Genomic DNA, 19,024 nt, shown 5'->3' on the forward strand with positions numbered 1-19,024 from the left:
GTATACTAATAGATCACAGACTGAATATGAGTCAACAGTGTGATGCAGCAGCAAAAAAGGCAAATGCAATTCTAGGATGTATTAACAGAAGCATACAGTCTAGATCACGTGAAGTCATTATTTCCCTCTACTCCTCTTTGGTCAGACCTCATCTGGAATATTGTGTCCAGTTTTGGGCACCACATTTTAAAAAAGACATCAACAAACTGGAGCAAGTTCAGAAAAGAGCGACCAGAATGGTGACCGGTCTGCAAACCCTGTCTTATGAGGAAAGGTTGCAGGATTTAGGAATGTTTAGTTTGCAAAAGAGAAGACTGAGAGGAGACTTAATAGCTGTCTACAAATATCTAAAGGGCTGTCACATTGTAGAAGGATCAACTTTATTCTCATTTGCACAAGGAAAGACTAGAAGCAATGGGATGAAACTGAATGGGAGGAGACACAGATTAGATATTAGAAAAAACTTTTTGACAGTTAGAGTGATCAATGAGTGGAACAGGCTGCCACGAGAAGTGGTGAGTTCTCCTTCAATGGAAGTCTTCAAACAGAGGCTGGACAGACATCTGACTGGGATGATTTAGCGAATCCTGCTTTGAGCAGGTGGTTGGACCAGATGGCCCAGGAGGTCCCTTCCAACTCTACGATTCTATGATTCTATGATTCTATGAAATATTTGCAATAGGGCCTTAAAGTTGCTAAATCAATATAGGGACACTACCCATGCCCCCCGAAAACCCCACTTCCTCTGCAAAGACTCCTGTTTTCTTATAGAATTCCGAGGACAAGAGAGAAGATTTTGAAAAAAAAATCTTGATTCTGGTGCTGCCCGCAATGCGCTGCTCTATACACTGGACCTCCAGTGCCTCTTGGAAAATACGGGCCTGCCTGCCTGTATTTCAGTAAAATTATCTTTAGAAGGATCCTGTCACCAGTTTTGGACCTTACAAACTTTGCCCATTAACTTTAAGAACATAATAAAGAGGTTCCTGTTACCCATTTATATAGTCAGTAGTGTTGAGCATTCCGATACTGCAATATCGGGTATCGGCCGATATTCGCTGTATCCGGAGTTCCGATACTGAGTTCTGATACTTTTAGAATATCGAATACCGGATTCGGAAGTTCCCATAATGCAATGAGCCAGTTTGATTTTATTCAGCCAATGAGGAATCCTAAGAAGGGTGGGCACATCCTGTTATGCATGTTAGGCATGTTAACTAATGGCATGGCTGTGATTGCCTGCGAGCAGACCACCCAGCTGCTACTCCCCCAGGCACATGCTGAACAGTGATCTATGGAAAGTGAAACTAGTGAGGGAGGAGGAAACGACCAGTTCTCATTTCAATGCCAGAACACCCCTCCCCCCGGACGTTTATCTTAGAAGTAAGAGATGATATCTTGGAAACCGTGCAGACTAGCCACAGCAGGTAAATTACTTATTGTCAGCTTTCTGCAGCCCAGATATGCACTGAGATAATGTGAAAAGCCCGGACAACCCATTTAACATAGGCAATATCTTTGTAACTCCGAACGTCTTAAAAAAAAAAAAAATTCCTGCTATTCCATTTGGTTGGGCTAAACCTCTATACCTTTAATGTCTCCTCCACCTCCCCCAATACATTCTATATTATTCTTAGTTGTTTTCCTTCATGTAGAATTAACCTACAAGAAAAGTAAGGGTTTTTTTTCATTCCGATATTTGTGTCCCATTGACTTGCATTGGTTTCCGGTATCGGAATCAGGGATATCTGATATTTTTGGGGTATCGGTCCGATTCGATCCGATATTTCCCGATATCGGAAGGTATCGCTCAACACTAATAGTCAGACGTACCCATGCATACTTCAGAAAAAGTGTTTTATACTTGTCTCGTGCTTCCTGTAAATTGCATGGTCAGGTCCGATGGGTGTTTCCAAATTGTGATCAGCGCCGCTTCGGTCCCATCAAATGCCACCATGGTCGCTTGAAATTCTGCCTCCGCTAACTGCATGTAAGTGGATAATGTCTCTCTACATTACACACAGTGCCCAAAGTCTCGCGCCCGCGCAGTGGAATCAGAGAGCTGTGCATGCGCACCTCACTGTCCCCTACTGAACAGCCAGTGATTCCAATGCGCAGGCATGAGACTTTGGGCACTGGGTGGATGATTGAGAGATGTCATCCCCTTAAATGCAGTTAGAAGAGGTGATCGCAATGTGGAAACACCCATCGGAGCGGACCGTATGAAACACTTTATCTGGAGGTATGCAGGGGCATGTCTGAGGATATAAAGGGGTTGAATAAACTCCATTCTTATAATTAGAGATGAGAGACTTTGCCTTTTTTCTGGTCGAGTCAGGTTTCATGAAACCCGACTTTCGCAAAAGTCGGGTCAAACGAAATCGGCCGATTATCGTGAAAAGTTGAAGGCCGACTGAAACACGAAACCCAATGCAAGTCAATGGGGAAGCAAAGTCGGCAGGGAGTGGAGGACAGGAAACACACCTACAGTGCCCTTTTGAATGCCAAAAACATCAATTCTGATTACTGAAGCTTTTCAACCTTAATTTACTTCATAATACTAGTTACGCACTGAAAAATGGGGGTTATTTGGCTAAATTTGTGGGGGGGGGGGTAGGGCTGGCTCCAGGTTTTCATGTGCCCTGGGCCAAAGAGTGCCCCTTTAACACATACCACAACTCATGATGCTCCGATACCGCAGAGAAATAGCGGCATAGTACAATGAAAAATACTTCACTTTTTACATCTCATGACTGATATCCATTTTTAATAGCTCCAAAAACGGACAGTATATTACTCCATACAGTATTATGGCCACCGCATAGTACGCTATACAGAGTAGTGAGGCCCATATATTTCTCCATACAGAATCATTGTTCCCATATAATGTTTGAAACAGTATATGATGAGCTCCACTTAATGCTACATTATATGTTGGTCCCCATGGATGAAGCTGCACTGTCTTATGGGTCCAAATAATGCTCCACATATAATGGGCCCCATTTCTAATGCTCCAGTGTATAATGGGCCCTGTAAATGCTGCTCCAGTGTCTGATGTCCACCTTTGGAATGCTCCAGTGTATGGTGGGCCCCATATATCATTCTCCAGAGTATAGTGCACCCCAAAAATTGCTGTCTCAACATTGAAAACAATTAAATAAGTCTCCTCAAATAAGTCTCCTCGCTAGGGAATCCCTGTACTAGTCTGGGCGTACAGACGTGATGTCATTGCGCTCTCTGATCAGAATATCACTGTCAGGAAACACGGAAGACGTCATGGCGGTGGAGCAGGGAGAGGTAAGTATTTCAACTTTGCAAGTGCTGTGATCCTGAGCAAGAAGGGGGGGCCCACTCGTTGGCGACGGCACTGGCACAGGGCCCCTCATAGTACGGCGGTGTGTCTGACGGCGCGTGGGCCGAACCTGGACTTTCATCTGCACCTTCCTCTTTGTCACCGTGTAAGGTGGTACAGTATATGGGAAGGGTAACCTGAGTTTCATCAGGGTCAGATTCTGGCTGTGTAGAGTGCGAGGGGAATGTAGTGGTCTGGGTCAATGTACCAGCAGAATCATCTAGCAGTGGCTGGGCATCAGTGCACTTGTGGCGCCCCCAGGAGTACGGTCGCCACAGTGGCATTATTTTCCTCCTAGGGAGTGTGATGTCATGCTTGGGAGCAACGAAGGATCTCTCTAGCAGTTAAACCAACACACAACACATTTCCCACTCCAGGCCAGCAAGGAGACCTCTGAACCTGACTGCTGAGGAGCTGCTCTCTGTGGTCGGGAAGAGGTAAGTTAGGGCAGTCTGTGAAGGGAAGGGGAAGTGTGTGGATGTGAGAAGGGGAGCTGGAGGATGAGCAGAGTTAAGGCTCACTCCTAGCTGGAGCGCATGGTCCGGATTCCGGTCTCCGAGTTTGTAGGGACACTGACGTTCCTGCAGCCGAAACCAGAGGAAGTAGCAGTTGTAAATGCTCTGTACCCAACTAAGGCTCGGAGGCCCCAGCAGCGACGTGTGGGAGCCAGAAGGAAAAGGCTACGGCTGCCTGCCATATGAGAAAGTTCCAAAAGAGAGTCAACAGGGGGAACTTCATTGAACTCAGCACTGCGAGTACCTCAGATCAGCGCTAGAACGGAGGCCACACTACCTATCTGCAGAGACAGAATTCCAAATTGGCTTCAAGGCTGACCAACTCCTTCTCCATCTGTACTCTGGGTCCTAGACGGCACTTACCAAGTACAGGTAAAGGAACTGCACGACTGTGTCTGTCATCTTTCTCCTGCATCTGGTGCACGGCTCTGCTACATCCTGCACTGCACACCATCTACCAACTCTTTCATCTGCCCTGCGACTACGGCCCTACCTGTGCAGGGCTTCTACATCTTAGCTGCACCACAACATCTGTCTCAGAGAAACGACACTGCAGCGCTGGTCAATCTAATCAGAAACCACAGGTGGCATCACGTATCATTCACCTGTAAACGTAATTCACCCCTTTGCATGGACGCCCAGGGCCACGGAACGGGTCACCACAACCGTGACACATCCCTGTGAGACACCGGCCCAGTACCGATTAACCCCACTGCCCTGGCTGGCCACCCACACTCCATGTCAGATTCATCTTTGACAGGGGAATTCACGATTTGACTTGATAACCCAGGCATGGTATGATAGAAAGAGCTACATGGACTAATGTGAAGTGTGGCCTGCTGCCTCATTCAGTTTGGGTGGGGGTGCAGGACACAAGGAAAGGGGTTCTTCCTGACCAGGAGCCAGCACTTGACCACTCAGTGCTTGCATTTTTTGAAACTTCAGAAGAGGCGGGCATATTTGATGGAGTCTGTTTCGGCAATGTAAGCCAAAACCAGTTCCTCATGTTCCGCCTTAAAAAGCGGTTAACCTACTCCCAGAAAAGGTATCATTCCAGGCGTTCTGGAGCCAGACCATGACGCAGGCTCAACACCTCCTGCCTTAGCTGCTATTGTGCTTTTGCCACTACCAGCAGATGCACCACCACCATCATCACCAGCTGGCCCCCCCCGCCCGCGGCCTCTTCCACCAAACTTCAAAATTTTGCACAAAATAGACACAAAATAACATCAGATATATGGCACTGTATCAGAAATGTACAGCTCTATTCAGTCAAAGGATAATTGTCAATCTCCATATATATTCCATCAGTCACACAGAGACTCTCACAGGCTCAGTATGGATTAGACAAGAATATAAAAAGTAGACAAAGTGTACAGTATCATCAGATAGCAGGTATATATAGCATAGTTTAAACATTAACAATGTACGTCTATAAATCAGGAGTAGTGTTGAGCCATCCCGCTAGTGTTTTGGTTCGTCACACAGGAGGCAAGTTCGTCGAATGTTCGTCGAACCCCATTGAAAACAATGGCAGGCAAACACAAACACATACAAACACATAGCAAACAATTACAAAACACCTTAAAAGGTGTCCCAAAGCAGAGAAAATGCTCAAAAGACAAAAATTACATGTGGAAAAGGGCAGCTACATTTAGAAAAGAGGTGGAGGAGTAAAAGGAGGAGGTGGAGGAGACACAAATATAGGCTTGTCATTCCCTTATGAAGTCTTTTAAGAAAGGCTGGAATAAAAATGTAAAATACCAACCAAAAAAAAAAAAAATTCTGAAATCGAACACGATCATATACCGTCGGACTTCCCACCAATAAATTATGCCAACTGGCGATCGGGTGGCGTTATTCCCACGAACTTCCAAACAGCGTCCATGAAGGCAAAGTGTTTGCTTTCCGGGGGCAGTATGATTGCAAAGCTGAACCTTAAAGGAATGTCCAAAAGGGCACCACCAGTAGTGGAGCCTGCAGCTTAATTGGACTCCACCCGGGAAACCACAACCATGCCACCTCAAGAAAAGATGCACATATTGAAAGCTTTGTCGATTGTGTGTGTGGTGTGGTATGTCCGTTTGTAGTTGTGCTAGCAATTTGTCAGCTTTATTCTCTTAACGAACGAGACTCTGGCATGCCCCCGCCGTACGCGTCAGGCTTACTAGAGGGATACACGAGGCTCTGGCACTATCATGGTCTATCATGGCGTTACATGTCCGGGACTGCATGCGCGCTACACTGAAAGGGCCAGCTTTTGTCGCTTACAGGTGCAGATAACCAGCAGAACACCGTTAGTGATGGGGATCTGTGATTCCAATTATTCCCCGTGAACGATGATTTCCCAGTAAGTGCAGGTTAACCGCAATTCCTGAATTAGGCCTAACCGGCATTCCTGAAAATATGCAAAAAATTATGTGTCCAAACCACAGTTGCTGTAGCTTGCTTAACAGCTCGGCAGCCGTTCTCAGGCCCAGTATGGATTCGACAAGATTTTAGAAAGTTGATAAAGGGTACAGTTTCACCGGGTAACACGTATATATGTAGCACAGTTTACACATTAAAAACCTATGTCTATATATCAGGAGGCAGGCTCAGATGGTCTCAGGCCCAGTATGGATTAGACGTGATTGGACAAAGGTGAGAAAGGGTACCGTATCACTGGATAACAGGTATGTATAGCATAGTTTACACATTAAAAACGTAGGTCTATATAACAGGAGGCAGGCTCAGACGGTCTCAGGCCCAGTATGGATTAGACGTGATTGGACAAAGGTGAGACGGGGTACCGTATCACTGGATAACAGGTATGTATAGCATAGTTTACACATTAAAAACCTATGTCTATATATCAGGAGGCAGGCTCAGACTGTCTCAGGTCCAGTATGGATTAGATGTGATTGGACAAAGGTGAGAAAGGGTACCGTATTACTGGATAACAGGTATGTATAGCATAGTTTACACATTAAAAACGTAGGTCTATATAACAGGAGGCAGGCTCAGACGGTCTCAGACCCAGTATGGATTAGACGTGATTGGACAAAGGTGAGAAAGGGTAACGTATCACCGGATTACAGGTATGTATAGCATAGTTTACACATTAAAAACCTATGTCTATAGATCAGGAGGCAGGCTCAGACGGTCTCAGGCCCAGTATGGATTTGACCAGCTTGTACAAAGTTGAGAAAGGGTACATTATCACTGGATAGCAGGTATTTATAGCATAGTTTAAATATTTAAAATCTCCATGTTCTCAGTATGGATTAGACAACAATCTAAAAAGTAGAAAAAAGAAAATGTATTTGAAGCGTACACCAGTATACACTTTTGGTGGTATTTTTAAATCTTCATATATATTTCTGTCTCAGTAAGACAGTCTAGACTCTCCGCAAAAGGAAATGAGATGCATACAATTACTGACATAAATTCTAGTGATTGCAGAAATCTAGGAATTCCTATTCTCGGGATAAACTTCCGTCACAATTCTCAGAGGTGATGCAGACCCTCAATTAATTAGTGTGTGGAGACAGCGAAAACATTTCTTTTTGAAGAAAGTGTTGCTGTATCGCAGTACCGTTGATCCCATCGCCATTACTTATATCCATATAATTTTGATCACAGGGAAAGATGTAAACATGGTGCAAAAGACAGAAGCCACAGGCCATAGGCGATTCATTTGGATTGGCATGAGAGGGCACATTTAAAAATGTGCGCTGGAATGTCACACGTCTGTGGGTAGGAAAACTGTGAAAGCTGATGAGAAACCACCACTGCATCTCATTGTGAGTCGACGTCCATAAGAGATGGAAGCACCCCCACCGTCAGAGACACTTGATTGCACTATGAGGGACCCTGTGCCCACGCCCAAGAGTCGGCCCACCCACCTGTCCAGGGCAGCGGCACTCGCACGGGGTGGTGACCCCGGCCATGGAGGGAGGAGGCAGCCCAGTTAGGGAGGTTTACAAAATGGCATATGTTGATGTGGGACATTCACCTGCTGCTAAAGGCGAAATTGGTCAAGTCCCAGGAAGAGGTGGACCAAAGAAAGTCATTTTTCTGTCAACCTATGTGTCATCAGGGTAAGGTGTGACAAAATCCTTGGAAACCCATGCATGGTTCATTTTAATGAAGGTTAGATCATCCACATTTTGGGTCGACAGACGGGTCCTTTTTTCTGTCAGGATTGATCCAGCTGCACTGAAGACTCTTTCCGATAGCACACTTGCAGCTGGGCAAGCGAGCTCCTGTAAGGCACATTGTGCCAATTCAGGCCAGGTGTCCAGTTTAGCTGCCCAATAGTCAAATTGGATTGACCTGTGAGGGAGAACATCGATATGGGAGGAAAAGTAGTTTGTAACCATAGTTGACAAGTGCTGTCTCCTGTCACTTTCAATTGATGCAGTATTACCAGTCATGTGAGCGGGACTTGAAAAATCAGTCCACAACATGGTCATGAAACCCCTGTCTCCAACGACACTTCTGATGTGTGCACCACCAACACCTCTTCCAAGTTGCCCCCGGCCCCTACGGCTCGTGTGACAACCTTCACCGCTGCTGTGTGCTGGGAATGCCTCAACCAACCGGTTTACCAGAGATGCTTGTTCCTTAGCCAATATTAGGTCAAGGTTCTCCTGTGGTATGATGTTTTGGAATTTGCCTTTATAGCGTGGATCCAGGATGCTGGCCAACCAATAGTCATCATCGTTCATCATTTTGGCAATGCGGGGGTCCCTTATTAGGATCTGCAAGGCATAATCTGACATGTGGGTGAATATTTCCGGTGTCAATGATGCACTGCGAGTGCTGGGTGGAGGAGCGCTTTCAGGCAAATCCACATCCCTCCAGTCACGCACAAACCCAGTACCAGACCTTGCCACGCCAACATTTTCTCTTGCCCCACGAGAAGCATCCTCCTCCCCTAAATAATCATCCCCATAATCATTCTCCTCCTCTTCTTCCTCCACCTCGTCCACGACAGTTCCCTGAACAGGCAATGGCTGACTGTCATCAAGGCTTCCCTCCTCCTCTTCCTCAACATCCTCGGCTGCAGACGCCTGCTCCTTGATGTGCGTTAAAGTTTGCATGAGCAGACGCATAAGTGGGATGCTCATGCTTATGATGGCGTCGTCTGCGCTTACCAGACGTGTTCATTCCTCAAAACATTGAAGGACTTTACAGAGGTCTTTCAGCTTCGACCACTGCACACTTGTCAACTTCAACTTGTCTGCCCTCAAAGTGCCTGCCCGTGTATCCTCCCACAAATGCATTACGGCTTGCCTCGGTTCGCACAGCCGCTCAACCATGTGTAGGGTGGAGTTCCACCTTGTTGCAACGTCGATAATTAGGCGTTGCTTGGGAAGGTGGAGCAATCGCTGCAGCTTCTGCATACGACTGGAGTGTACCGGCGACCGGCGGATGTGCGAGCACAGTCTTCGAACCTTATGGAGCAGGCCTGTTAACTCCGGATAATTAGTGAGGAAGCACTGCTCCACCAGGTTCAAGGTGTGAGCCAAGCAAGGTATGTGTCTGAGTTTTGAAAGGGCTATGGCTGCCACAAAATTCCGGCCGTTATCACTAACTACCTTGCATGCTTCAAGATGTAGACTGCCCAGCCATGACTCAGTTTGTCGCTGAAAGTAGTCGGCCAGTACCTCCGCCGTGTGTCTGTCGCCCAAACACATCATCTGCAACACAGCCTGCTGTCACGCTCGCGCCTTGGCTGAATGGCTCGAACCGGGGGGGTTGTGGCCCCACTGTGCCACAAACGAGACTACCCTGGAAGGGGTGTGACTACGACAGCTACCTCGGTCTTCACTGGAGCCTCTGATGGTGAGGTTAGGCTTGTGCGGCAGATAGCTGTCGGGTGCCACTCCAGGGTGGTGTCTGCCTGTGGCTGCTGGTCCCACTCGGGGACAAGTCACTTTGACAGAGGCTATAGACAGGCAGGCAGGTAGACATGGCGGGCACGGCTTGGAGACACAGGACAGGCGGGCATGGCTTGGAGACACAGGACAGGCGGGCACGGCTTGGAGACACAGGACAGGCGGGCACGGCTTGGAGACACAGGACAGGCGGGCACGGCTTGGAGACACAGGACAGGCGGGCACGGCTTGGAGACACAGGACAGATTGGCGTGGTATGAGAAAGAGCAGGTAGGGACCTGTTCACACAGGAGGTGCAGGTAGGCAGAGCCGCAGGAGTGCGGAGCAGGCAGAGCCGCAGGAGTGCGGAGCAGGCAGAGCCGCAGGAGTGCGGAGCAGGCAGAGCCGCAGGAGTGCAGAGCAGGCAGAGCCGCAGGAGTGCGGAGCAGGCAGAGCGGCTAGGGAGCCGTGCAGACAGAGCGGCTAGGGTGCAGATGCACAGATAAAGCGGCGAGGGTGCAGATGCACAGATAAAGCTGCGAGGGTGCAGATGCACAGATAAAGCTGCGAGGGTGCAGATGCACAGATAAAGCTGCGAGGGTGCAGATGCACAGATAAAGCTGCGAGGATGCAGATGCACAGATAAAGCGGCGAGGGTGCAGATGCACAGATAAAGCTGCGAGGGTGCAGATGCACAGATAAAGCTGCGAGGGTGCAGATGCACAGATAAAGCTGCGAGGGTGCAGATGCACAGATAAAGCTGCGAGGATGCAGATGCACAGATAAAGCTGCGAGGGTGCAGATGCACAGATAAAGCTGCGAGGGTGCAGATGCACAGACAAAGCTGCGAGGGTGCAGATGCACAGATAAAGCTGCGAGGGTGCAGATGCACAGACAGGGAGGACACAAGGAAAGACACGGCAGAGAAGGAACCACAAACAAGGAGACTGACAGACAGAGGTAAGACTGAGTTCAGACAGAGACACAGGGACAAAGACACAAGGACCAGGATATTCTGCCTCCTGGCAGGCGGACAGAGAACAGACAAGGCACTGGGAACAAGACTCAAGGGCCAGGATATTCTGCCTCCTGACAGGCGGACAAGGTACAAAGCAAGACAAAGAGTATTCCTACAGAGAAGGAGATACACAGAAAAGGGCCTGGCTTCCTCAGCAGCAAGATACTAACTGAGTATAGACATTGCACAGGCAATGTTTCAGTGGGAGTGGCGAAACTAAATAGTCAAGGGCTCCAGGTGATTGGTAAGGGACATATTACACAGGTGCATGACAGCATAAGAACCAGAGAGTTCAGGCGCCGCCCCCCTATACACACAGTCTGGAAACATGGAGAGCAGAACAGAGCTGGCAACAGACAGAATTCACAACATGGCTTGAAGCAGAAAGTAAGTTGGTGTGCGGGGGATTTGAGGCCATGCAGTGATGCCAGCAGGGATGTTACACCTGCTGACGCTTTCCACTAGCTGATCGATAGTGGGACACATCGTGTGCACCACTGTCAGCTGCGGATGCAGTGCTCGTGCGACTTCGCTCTGTGGAAGAGGTTTCGCTTCTGGAGGAGGAGGAGGGTCGAACGCCTACAGCCAACTGTTTCCTATACCATGGGCTAGGCAGCACTGTGCCATCACAGCTGTCCCCTGTGGACCCTGCATCCACCACATTAACCCAGTGCGCAGTGATGGACGCGTAACTGCCCTGGCCATGCCTACTGGACCATGCATCAGTTGTGAGGTGCACCTTTCCACTCACTGATTGCTTGAGTGAATGGACAATGCGGTCTTTCACATGAAGGTGGAGGGCTGGGATGGCTTTGCGAGAAAAGAAGTGACTGGGTAGGTCATAGCGTGGTACTGCGTAGGCCATGAGTTCGCGGAAAGCTGCGCTTTCAACCAACCGATAGGGCATCATCTCTAACAAAATTAGTTTGGCACTGTGGGCATTCAAACCCAGTGTACGCGGATGAGAGGATGAGTACTTTCTTGTCCTACTCATAGTCCCTGGTAGGGTGAGCTGGACTTCAGAGCTGCATATGGTGGAACTAGCGGTGGACATGGCGGACTGAGAGAGGGTTGATGATGGAGTTGGTGTTCTTTCTGATGGCCTAGATTCAGTCTTTCGTTGGAATAACAGTGTGATTCCCTGACTGATTTGCCCTTGCGACAACAACTCAACTTTTGCTGCTGGTGGTGTGCTAACCGGTGGACTTACAGTGGGGGAAACAATGTAGCGTTGCTGACTTCCTTCTTTGGGAGCAGTAGCACATGTGGTACGTGAGTTTTGGTAGTCCGTCCACGCTTGCTAGTGCATGGTGGTTAAATGTCTTAGCATGCAACTGGTATTCAAATTTCTCAGATTTTTCCCTCGGCTAAAGGTCTTTGCACACTTCTTACAGATAACTTTTGCCTGATCATTAGGATTTTGTTCAAAAAAGTGCCACACTGCACTCTTCCTACTATGGAAGACATTTTGAGGCCTTGCACGCTGTGCTATTTTGACCGTCTGGACAAGCTGTCCTGCAACTCTTTTGGTTTTTGTAACCCGTTTTTGGACTGCTCCGAGCTTGCCAGATAACAGCTGTTGCGATGTCGATGCCCGCTGCGGATGCTCCTCCTCCTCTTCTGAGCTATTGGCAGCGGCACTCTCTACCCCCAATGGATGCCAATCTGGGTCAACAACTGGGTCATCCATCACCTCCTCTTCAATGTCATGTGCACCTTCCTCTGTGTCACCGTGTATGGTGGTATAGTATGCGTGAAGGGGCACCTGAGTTTCATCTGGGTCAGATTCTGGCGCAGTACACTGTGAGGACAATGTAGTGCTCTGAGTGAATGTACCAGCAGAATCATCTATCAGTGGCTGTGCATCAGTACACTCCATGTCAGATTCATCTTTGCCTGGGTAATTCACGATTTGACTTGATAACCCAGGCATGGTATGTGAAAACAGCTCCATGGAGTAATCTGTAGTGTGGCCTGCCGCATCCTTCAATTTTGGTCGGGGTGAAGGACACAAGGAAAAGTGTGGTTCATGAACATGAGCCTCCAATGATGACTCAGTGCTTTTATTTTTTAAATCTTCAGAAGAGGAGGCGATAGAGCTGGAGGCTGAGTCAGCAATGTAAGCCAAAACTTGTTCTTGAAGCTCCGGCTTTAAAAGCGGTTTACCTACTCCCAGAAAAGGGAGCCTTTGAGGCCTTGTGGAGCCAGATGATGACGCAGGCTCAACATCTCCTGCATTAGGTGCTATTTTGCTTTTGCCACTACCAGCAGATCCACCACCAACACCATCATTACCAGCTGCCAACCCCCGCCCACTTCCATGGACTCTTCCACCACACTTCCTCATTTTTGGGGTAAATGTACCCAAAAAAACACCAACTATATGGTACTGTAAAACAAGGTACAAGGTGTACATAGTAGTGGTGAGAATTGGAATCTCTGTAGACTTCAGGACACAGTTGGATTCTGTCAGGCCCTGTTTATTTTACACCGCAATGTGACAGGCAGATTCTGGATGGTGTAATAAAGGTGGATAGAGGACTGTGGAGAATTGGAATCTCTGTAGACTTCAGGACACAGTTGGATTCAGGACACAGTTGGATTCTGTCAGGCCCTGTTTATTTTACACCGCAATGTGACAGGCAGATTCTGGATGTTGTAAGAAAGTTGGATAGAGGACTGTGGAGAATTGGAATCTCTCTACACTTCAGGACACAGTTGGATTCTGTCAGGCCCTGTGTCTATAACACCGCAATGTGACCGGCAGAAATTGCCTAGTGTATGACAAACTACAAGGTGTATATAGAATTGGGCAGAATTGGAATCTCCCTAGAGTGTAGGTCTGTAAGAATGGACAAACGCCTCGGCTTTTCCTTACAGAGTCACACACTTAGATAGCTTCAATTTGGCCGTGATAACAGCCGTTACACGGTACTGAGAGAGGAGCATGCACATACCCCGCTGTACGGTATATGTAAAATTGTCAAGCTCCGTGTTTTTGTATACGGACTGACACACGCTGTCTCTCTAGTTTTGAATGTAATCAAACAGCAAATATACTAACCTGTCTGAAAAACGGACAAAACTATAAGGTGTTGGTCTGTAAGAACGGACAAACTCCTCGACTTTTCCTTACAGAGTCACACACGTAGATAGCTTCAGTTTGGCCGTGATAACAGCCGTTACACGGTACTGAGAGAGGAGCGTGCACGTACACCACTGTACGGTGTATGTAAAATTGTCAAGCTCCTTGTTTTTGTATACGGACTGACACACGCTGTCTCTCTAGTTTTGAATGTAATCAAACAGCAAATATGCTAAACTGTTTGAAAAACGGACAAAACTATAAGGTAGATCTGAAAGAACGGACAAACTACTCGACTTTTCCTTACAGAGTCACACACATAGATAGCTTCAATTTGGCCGTGATAACAGCCGTTACACGGTACTGTGTAAGGAGCGTACACCGCTGTACGGTGTGTGAAAAATGAACGCTCACTACCTCACCAGGACAAAACAATACAATTTGGATTGCTTTTAAAAAAGCAGTTTGAACACCAGTGTGCACACAGCAATGCAGCTAGCCTTAAAAGGCAGGCTAATTACCACCAGCGCTGCCGCACAAAAGCAAAAATCTTCACCTTTCACTGCACAGTAGCTACAGTGAAAAGCGCTAGCAGCAGAAGCAGTTTTTTTTTCTTTTTGCCTTCCTAACGCTCTCCCTACAGAATCAGCAGCAGCTCTCCCTATTCTGAGATCAGCATGAGTAACATGGCTGTCGGTGTCCCTGCCCTTTTATACCCCCTGTGACGCCACAAAGCAAGCCAATCACTTGCATGCCCTTCTCCAAGATGGTGGTGACCGCTGCCTATGTCAACACGTTGCCCACAGTGTCCGTTCTTCCTGATTGGCTGAAAAGCATCTTTTGAAATGCAACTTTGGCGCTAAAGTCGCCGACCTCGTGGCCGACCTCACGCTAAGGTCGGTTTCGTTTCATGAAACCCGACTTTGGCGAAAGTCGGCGACTTTTGAATTTTTTCGACCCGTTTCGCTCAACTCTACTTATAATGTTAAAGGTGATGAGCATATTTTATAGGCAAAAAAACTGGTGACAGGTTCCTTTTAATGTACAGTAGAATATGGCACAGTAAAGCATGAGTACAATATGCACCCAGAAGAAATCAAGCAAAGTTCTAAATAGCCTTAGTAGTTATGACAGTGCCACCCCAGAAAAGATTTTTGTTCTCTTGTGTGATAAAAATGCAATTGTCCTGGAGAGGAGGGCTTTGCAGGGCTCATTGTCACTTAATAGAAAACAAGATATTATTATAAAGGTTGCCCTGCTGAAAAAATGATAATGTCCTTTAATCAGTAAGTCTTGCCAGATCCCTCCATACACTGCTCTTTTTAAGTGCCAACACTTGGAACACTGTCCTTTGTCAGAGAGAGACTGAGGATCTTCCGGTGACCAGAGCTTTTAGCTTTTACTAATTTTTTTTTTTTTGACCGGGCAATCCAACTGAAAGAAAGGTCTGATCCCACTATCCAAGGGACCCAGAGCAGCTGCGTGGGCCGCCTCGGTGGCATGTGCCTCAGGAATGTGGTGATGGTTGGAAAGATCACATGTCAGTATGGATTACACTTTATGCAGACAGTAGGAGCGTCAGTAGACCTAATTTCATTATTTTTTTTAGGTTTTATAGTAAAACCCGGATCGGTGGATTTCGTGAGCTTGAGTGTTTCCCATGTACAGCTCACACTCCTCGTACAGAGAATCAGTGTAAGTTCTCTATCTACGTATAATCTTCTAACAGCCGGCTTATACTGTATTATAAGACTGAAGTGTGAAACATTTCTAATATTACAGGTTACCCTAAGTCTGGGCCGGGGCTGCCTACCAGTACTACCCCTCCTGCTCGGGATCCTGTACTTCTAGTGGCTGTTATAATGGTGGCCTTGTCATTAATTTTGGTTACTTTGGTGACCTTCTCAGTAATTTGTTGCGGACGCTTCTTGAAAAGTCAGTTTCATCGCGGTAAGTTGTATTATGTTTTGTGCAATCTTTTAGTGGAGGTATTTCTGCGTGCCAATACATTGCTCGCCAATAACGGTTCACATTGAAGCTGTTTTACTCCCAGTTATCAGTTAGTTTGTGGTAGGATATAAGATCCTGTAATAGAACTCTTTATCTAGCAAATAGGTACAGTACTTACACACATTAAGCCCCATGGGTACTGTAAAAGTAAATTTTACATAGACAATCATACATCATTATGGCATGACAGCAAGTAATCTTTGGCATGCCCTACAGCAGTATGAAACTGTACAATAAAAACAGAATATTTTGGTATATGCCCGAGTCACACAACATGAGAAGAAACATTATTGAAACACTTTTTAACAAAACTTCATTTCAGATTCCACTTTCACAAATTTGCACCATTTTTGTACTTGTGCTACTTGTTAGCTAAAGAAAGACAGTATGTCCCTAAAAATTACACTAATCAGTTATATAGTAAAAAAAAAATAATGAGTGTGTCTGAAATCTAAATATTGATATTAAAGAGATAATTTATATTCTTATAGCGCCAACGTATTCTGCATCGTTTTACCAGATGTAACAAACAAGTAATTTAATCAAAAGAATAAATAGTAGTAAAAACGAGCTTCTAAGAGCTTACAATCTAAATGGAGTAAGAGGAGTGACATGATGATAGGTATATGGTGCTTATCCTAATCCCGGGACCAGCCCCCTGTGTTAGCACTGGAAATATACAGTGCGTACATCTAGGACTATATATACCGTATATACTCGAGTATAAGTCGAGTTTTTCAGCCCCCTTTTGGGGCTGAAAAAGACCCCCCTCGACTTATATTCGGGTCACGGTGCCAACTTACCTGGTCCCCGTCATCTCCGCGGTCCCAGTCGTCTCCGCGGTCCCCGATGTTTGTCTGCGGTCCCCTGCAGCGTCCTGGCGGCGGCGGCGGGTGATGATAGGGCCGCGGTGGCGTTCAAAATCTCTGCGCGCCGCTCTCTCCCGTACTCCGGCAGTGACGTGCAGGGGGCGCGATGACGTGGAAAGCACGCGCCCTCTGCCTGAGTCACTGAAGAGCCGGCGACGCTCAGGAGCAGCTGTCATCAACGTAGGTAAGTATATAGTGTTTTTTTTTTTTGTTTTTTTTTAAATTCCAGCAGGGGCAGCGGCAGCAACATGATAGGATTACCAGTAATCCTATCACTTTGGGGGCAGCATTACGGTATTTAGGCCACCAATCACTGTGCAGCATCTATGGGGGCATATGTTGTGCAGCGTTATTTGGGCCACCATTCACTGTGCAGCATTTTGGGGGCATACTGTATGTTGTGCAGCATTATTTGGGCCAGCATTCACTGTGCAGCATTTTGGGGGCATACTGTATGTTGTGCAGCATTATTTGGGCCAGCATTCACTGTGCAGCATTTTGGGGGCATACTGTATGTTGTGCAGCATTATTTGGGCCAGCAATCACTGTGCAGCATTTTGGGGGCATACTGTAAGTTGTGCAGTATTAAATTTACCAGTATCTTCGGCATTTCCCACCCTAGACTTATACTCGAGTCAATAAGTTTTCCCAGGTTTTTGAGGTAAATTTAGGGGGGGTCGACTTAGAATCATAGAATCGTAGAGTTGGAAGGGACCTCCTGGGCCATCTGGTCCAACCCCCTGCTCAAAGCAGGATTCGCTAAATCATCCCAGTCAGATGTCTGTCCAGCCTCTGTTTGAAGACTTCCATTGAAGGAGAACTCACCACTTCTCGTGGCAGCCTGTTCCACTCATTGATCACTCTGTCAAAAAGTTTTTTCTAATATCTAATCTGTGTCTCCTCCCATTCAGTTTCATCCCATTGCTTCTAGTCTTTCCTTGTGCAAATGAGAATAAAGTTGATCCTTCTACAATGTGACAGCCCTTTAGATATTTGTAGACAGCTATTAAGTCTCCTCTCAGTCTTCTCTTTTGCAAACTAAACAATCCGAAATCCTGCAACCTTTCCTCATAAGACAGGGTTTGCAGTCTAGTCACCATTCTGGTTGCTCTTTTCTGAACTTGCTCCAGTTATACTCGGATCGACTTATACTCGAGTATATACGTACGTATTCTGTCAAGGTTGATAGTGTTGGCCTCCTTGAAATTGTTTCAGAAAATGAAGTATTTCTCCTAAAAAATTATTGCAATTACACATGTTTTGTTATACACATGTTTATTTCCTTGGTATGGATTGGAAGAACACAAAAGGAGAAAAAATAATGTAAATCAGACATTATTTTAGACAAAACCTTAAAAATGAGCTGGACAAAATAGATGGCACCTTTCCAAAATTGTAGGTCAACAACATTGTTTCAAGCATGTGATGCTCATTCCAACTCACCTTTGGCAAGTAGCAGGTGTGGGCAATATGAAAATCAGAAATGGGAAAAAAATTCTCCAGCGCAGAGGGATAAAACTTCACATTTATTCCATTATTATTAAAAAGAATACCTGTTGGTTGCACAAGTCCAGGGAGGTACAATACCGACGCGTTTCGGCTAGAGAGTATCAGTCATAGTCTAAAACCAGATAAAAAGGATAGAAGTTGACTAAGTGTTTGCATTGTGTGTCTGTGTGTGCCAGAACAGAAAGAAGAGAAGAGAACTGTCTGAGACCCTTTCTCTGGTTTTGTGTCATTCCAATTCACACAAAGGAAGTAAATGTGTATAACAAAATGTGAAATTGGAATCATTTTCTGGGAGAAATACTTAATTTCCTGGAACACTGTCAAGGGTGCCAATACTTTTGGCCATGACTGTGTGTACAGTTACATATACACTGCTCAAAAAATAAAGGGAATATAACTCCAAGTAAATCAAACTTCTGTTAAATCAAACTGTCCACTTAAGGCCCCTTTACATTTTGCAATACACCAGCGATCCCGACAACGATACGACCCGGTCAGGATCGCTGGTGCATCGCTAAATGGTCGCTAGTGAGCTGCCACACAGGCAGATCTCACAGCGATGCAGCGGTCGTTACTTACCTTTCAGACGAGGCGATCTTGATGTCCTCCCGTCCGCGTCCACGCCAGCAGGAAGCCCAGCAGGAAGCGCCCGACGAGAAATGGAGCTGCGCGATCAACGACAGACAGCGGGGGAGCCGGTCGGAGGTAAGTATCACACATAGCGATATCGCTAGCGATATCGCTGCTGCGTCACCAAATCGGTGATGCTTTAGCGATATCGCTATGTATAAAACCCCCTTTA

The 19,024-nt window shown here is 46.6% G+C and overlaps 1 protein-coding gene across 3 annotated transcripts in view; it reads left to right on the top strand.

Moving 5' to 3' along the window:
• Positions 1-19,024, top strand: part of EDA2R (ectodysplasin A2 receptor) — a 98,316-nt gene that overhangs the window by 56,334 nt on the left and 22,958 nt on the right. For all 3 annotated transcript variants that reach the window (XM_073558347.1, XM_073558345.1, XM_073558346.1), the window contains exons 5-6: positions 15,444-15,529; positions 15,617-15,784. In XM_073558347.1, coding sequence (XP_073414448.1) covers positions 15,444-15,529; positions 15,617-15,784 — 254 coding nt within the window. The remainder of the gene's footprint in view (positions 1-15,443; positions 15,530-15,616; positions 15,785-19,024) is intronic.

Source organism: Dendrobates tinctorius, unplaced genomic scaffold, assembly GCF_039654945.1.
Source record: "Dendrobates tinctorius isolate UK_male_01 unplaced genomic scaffold, ASM3965494v1 ptg000013l, whole genome shotgun sequence".
NCBI lineage: Eukaryota > Metazoa > Chordata > Amphibia > Anura > Dendrobatidae > Dendrobates > Dendrobates tinctorius.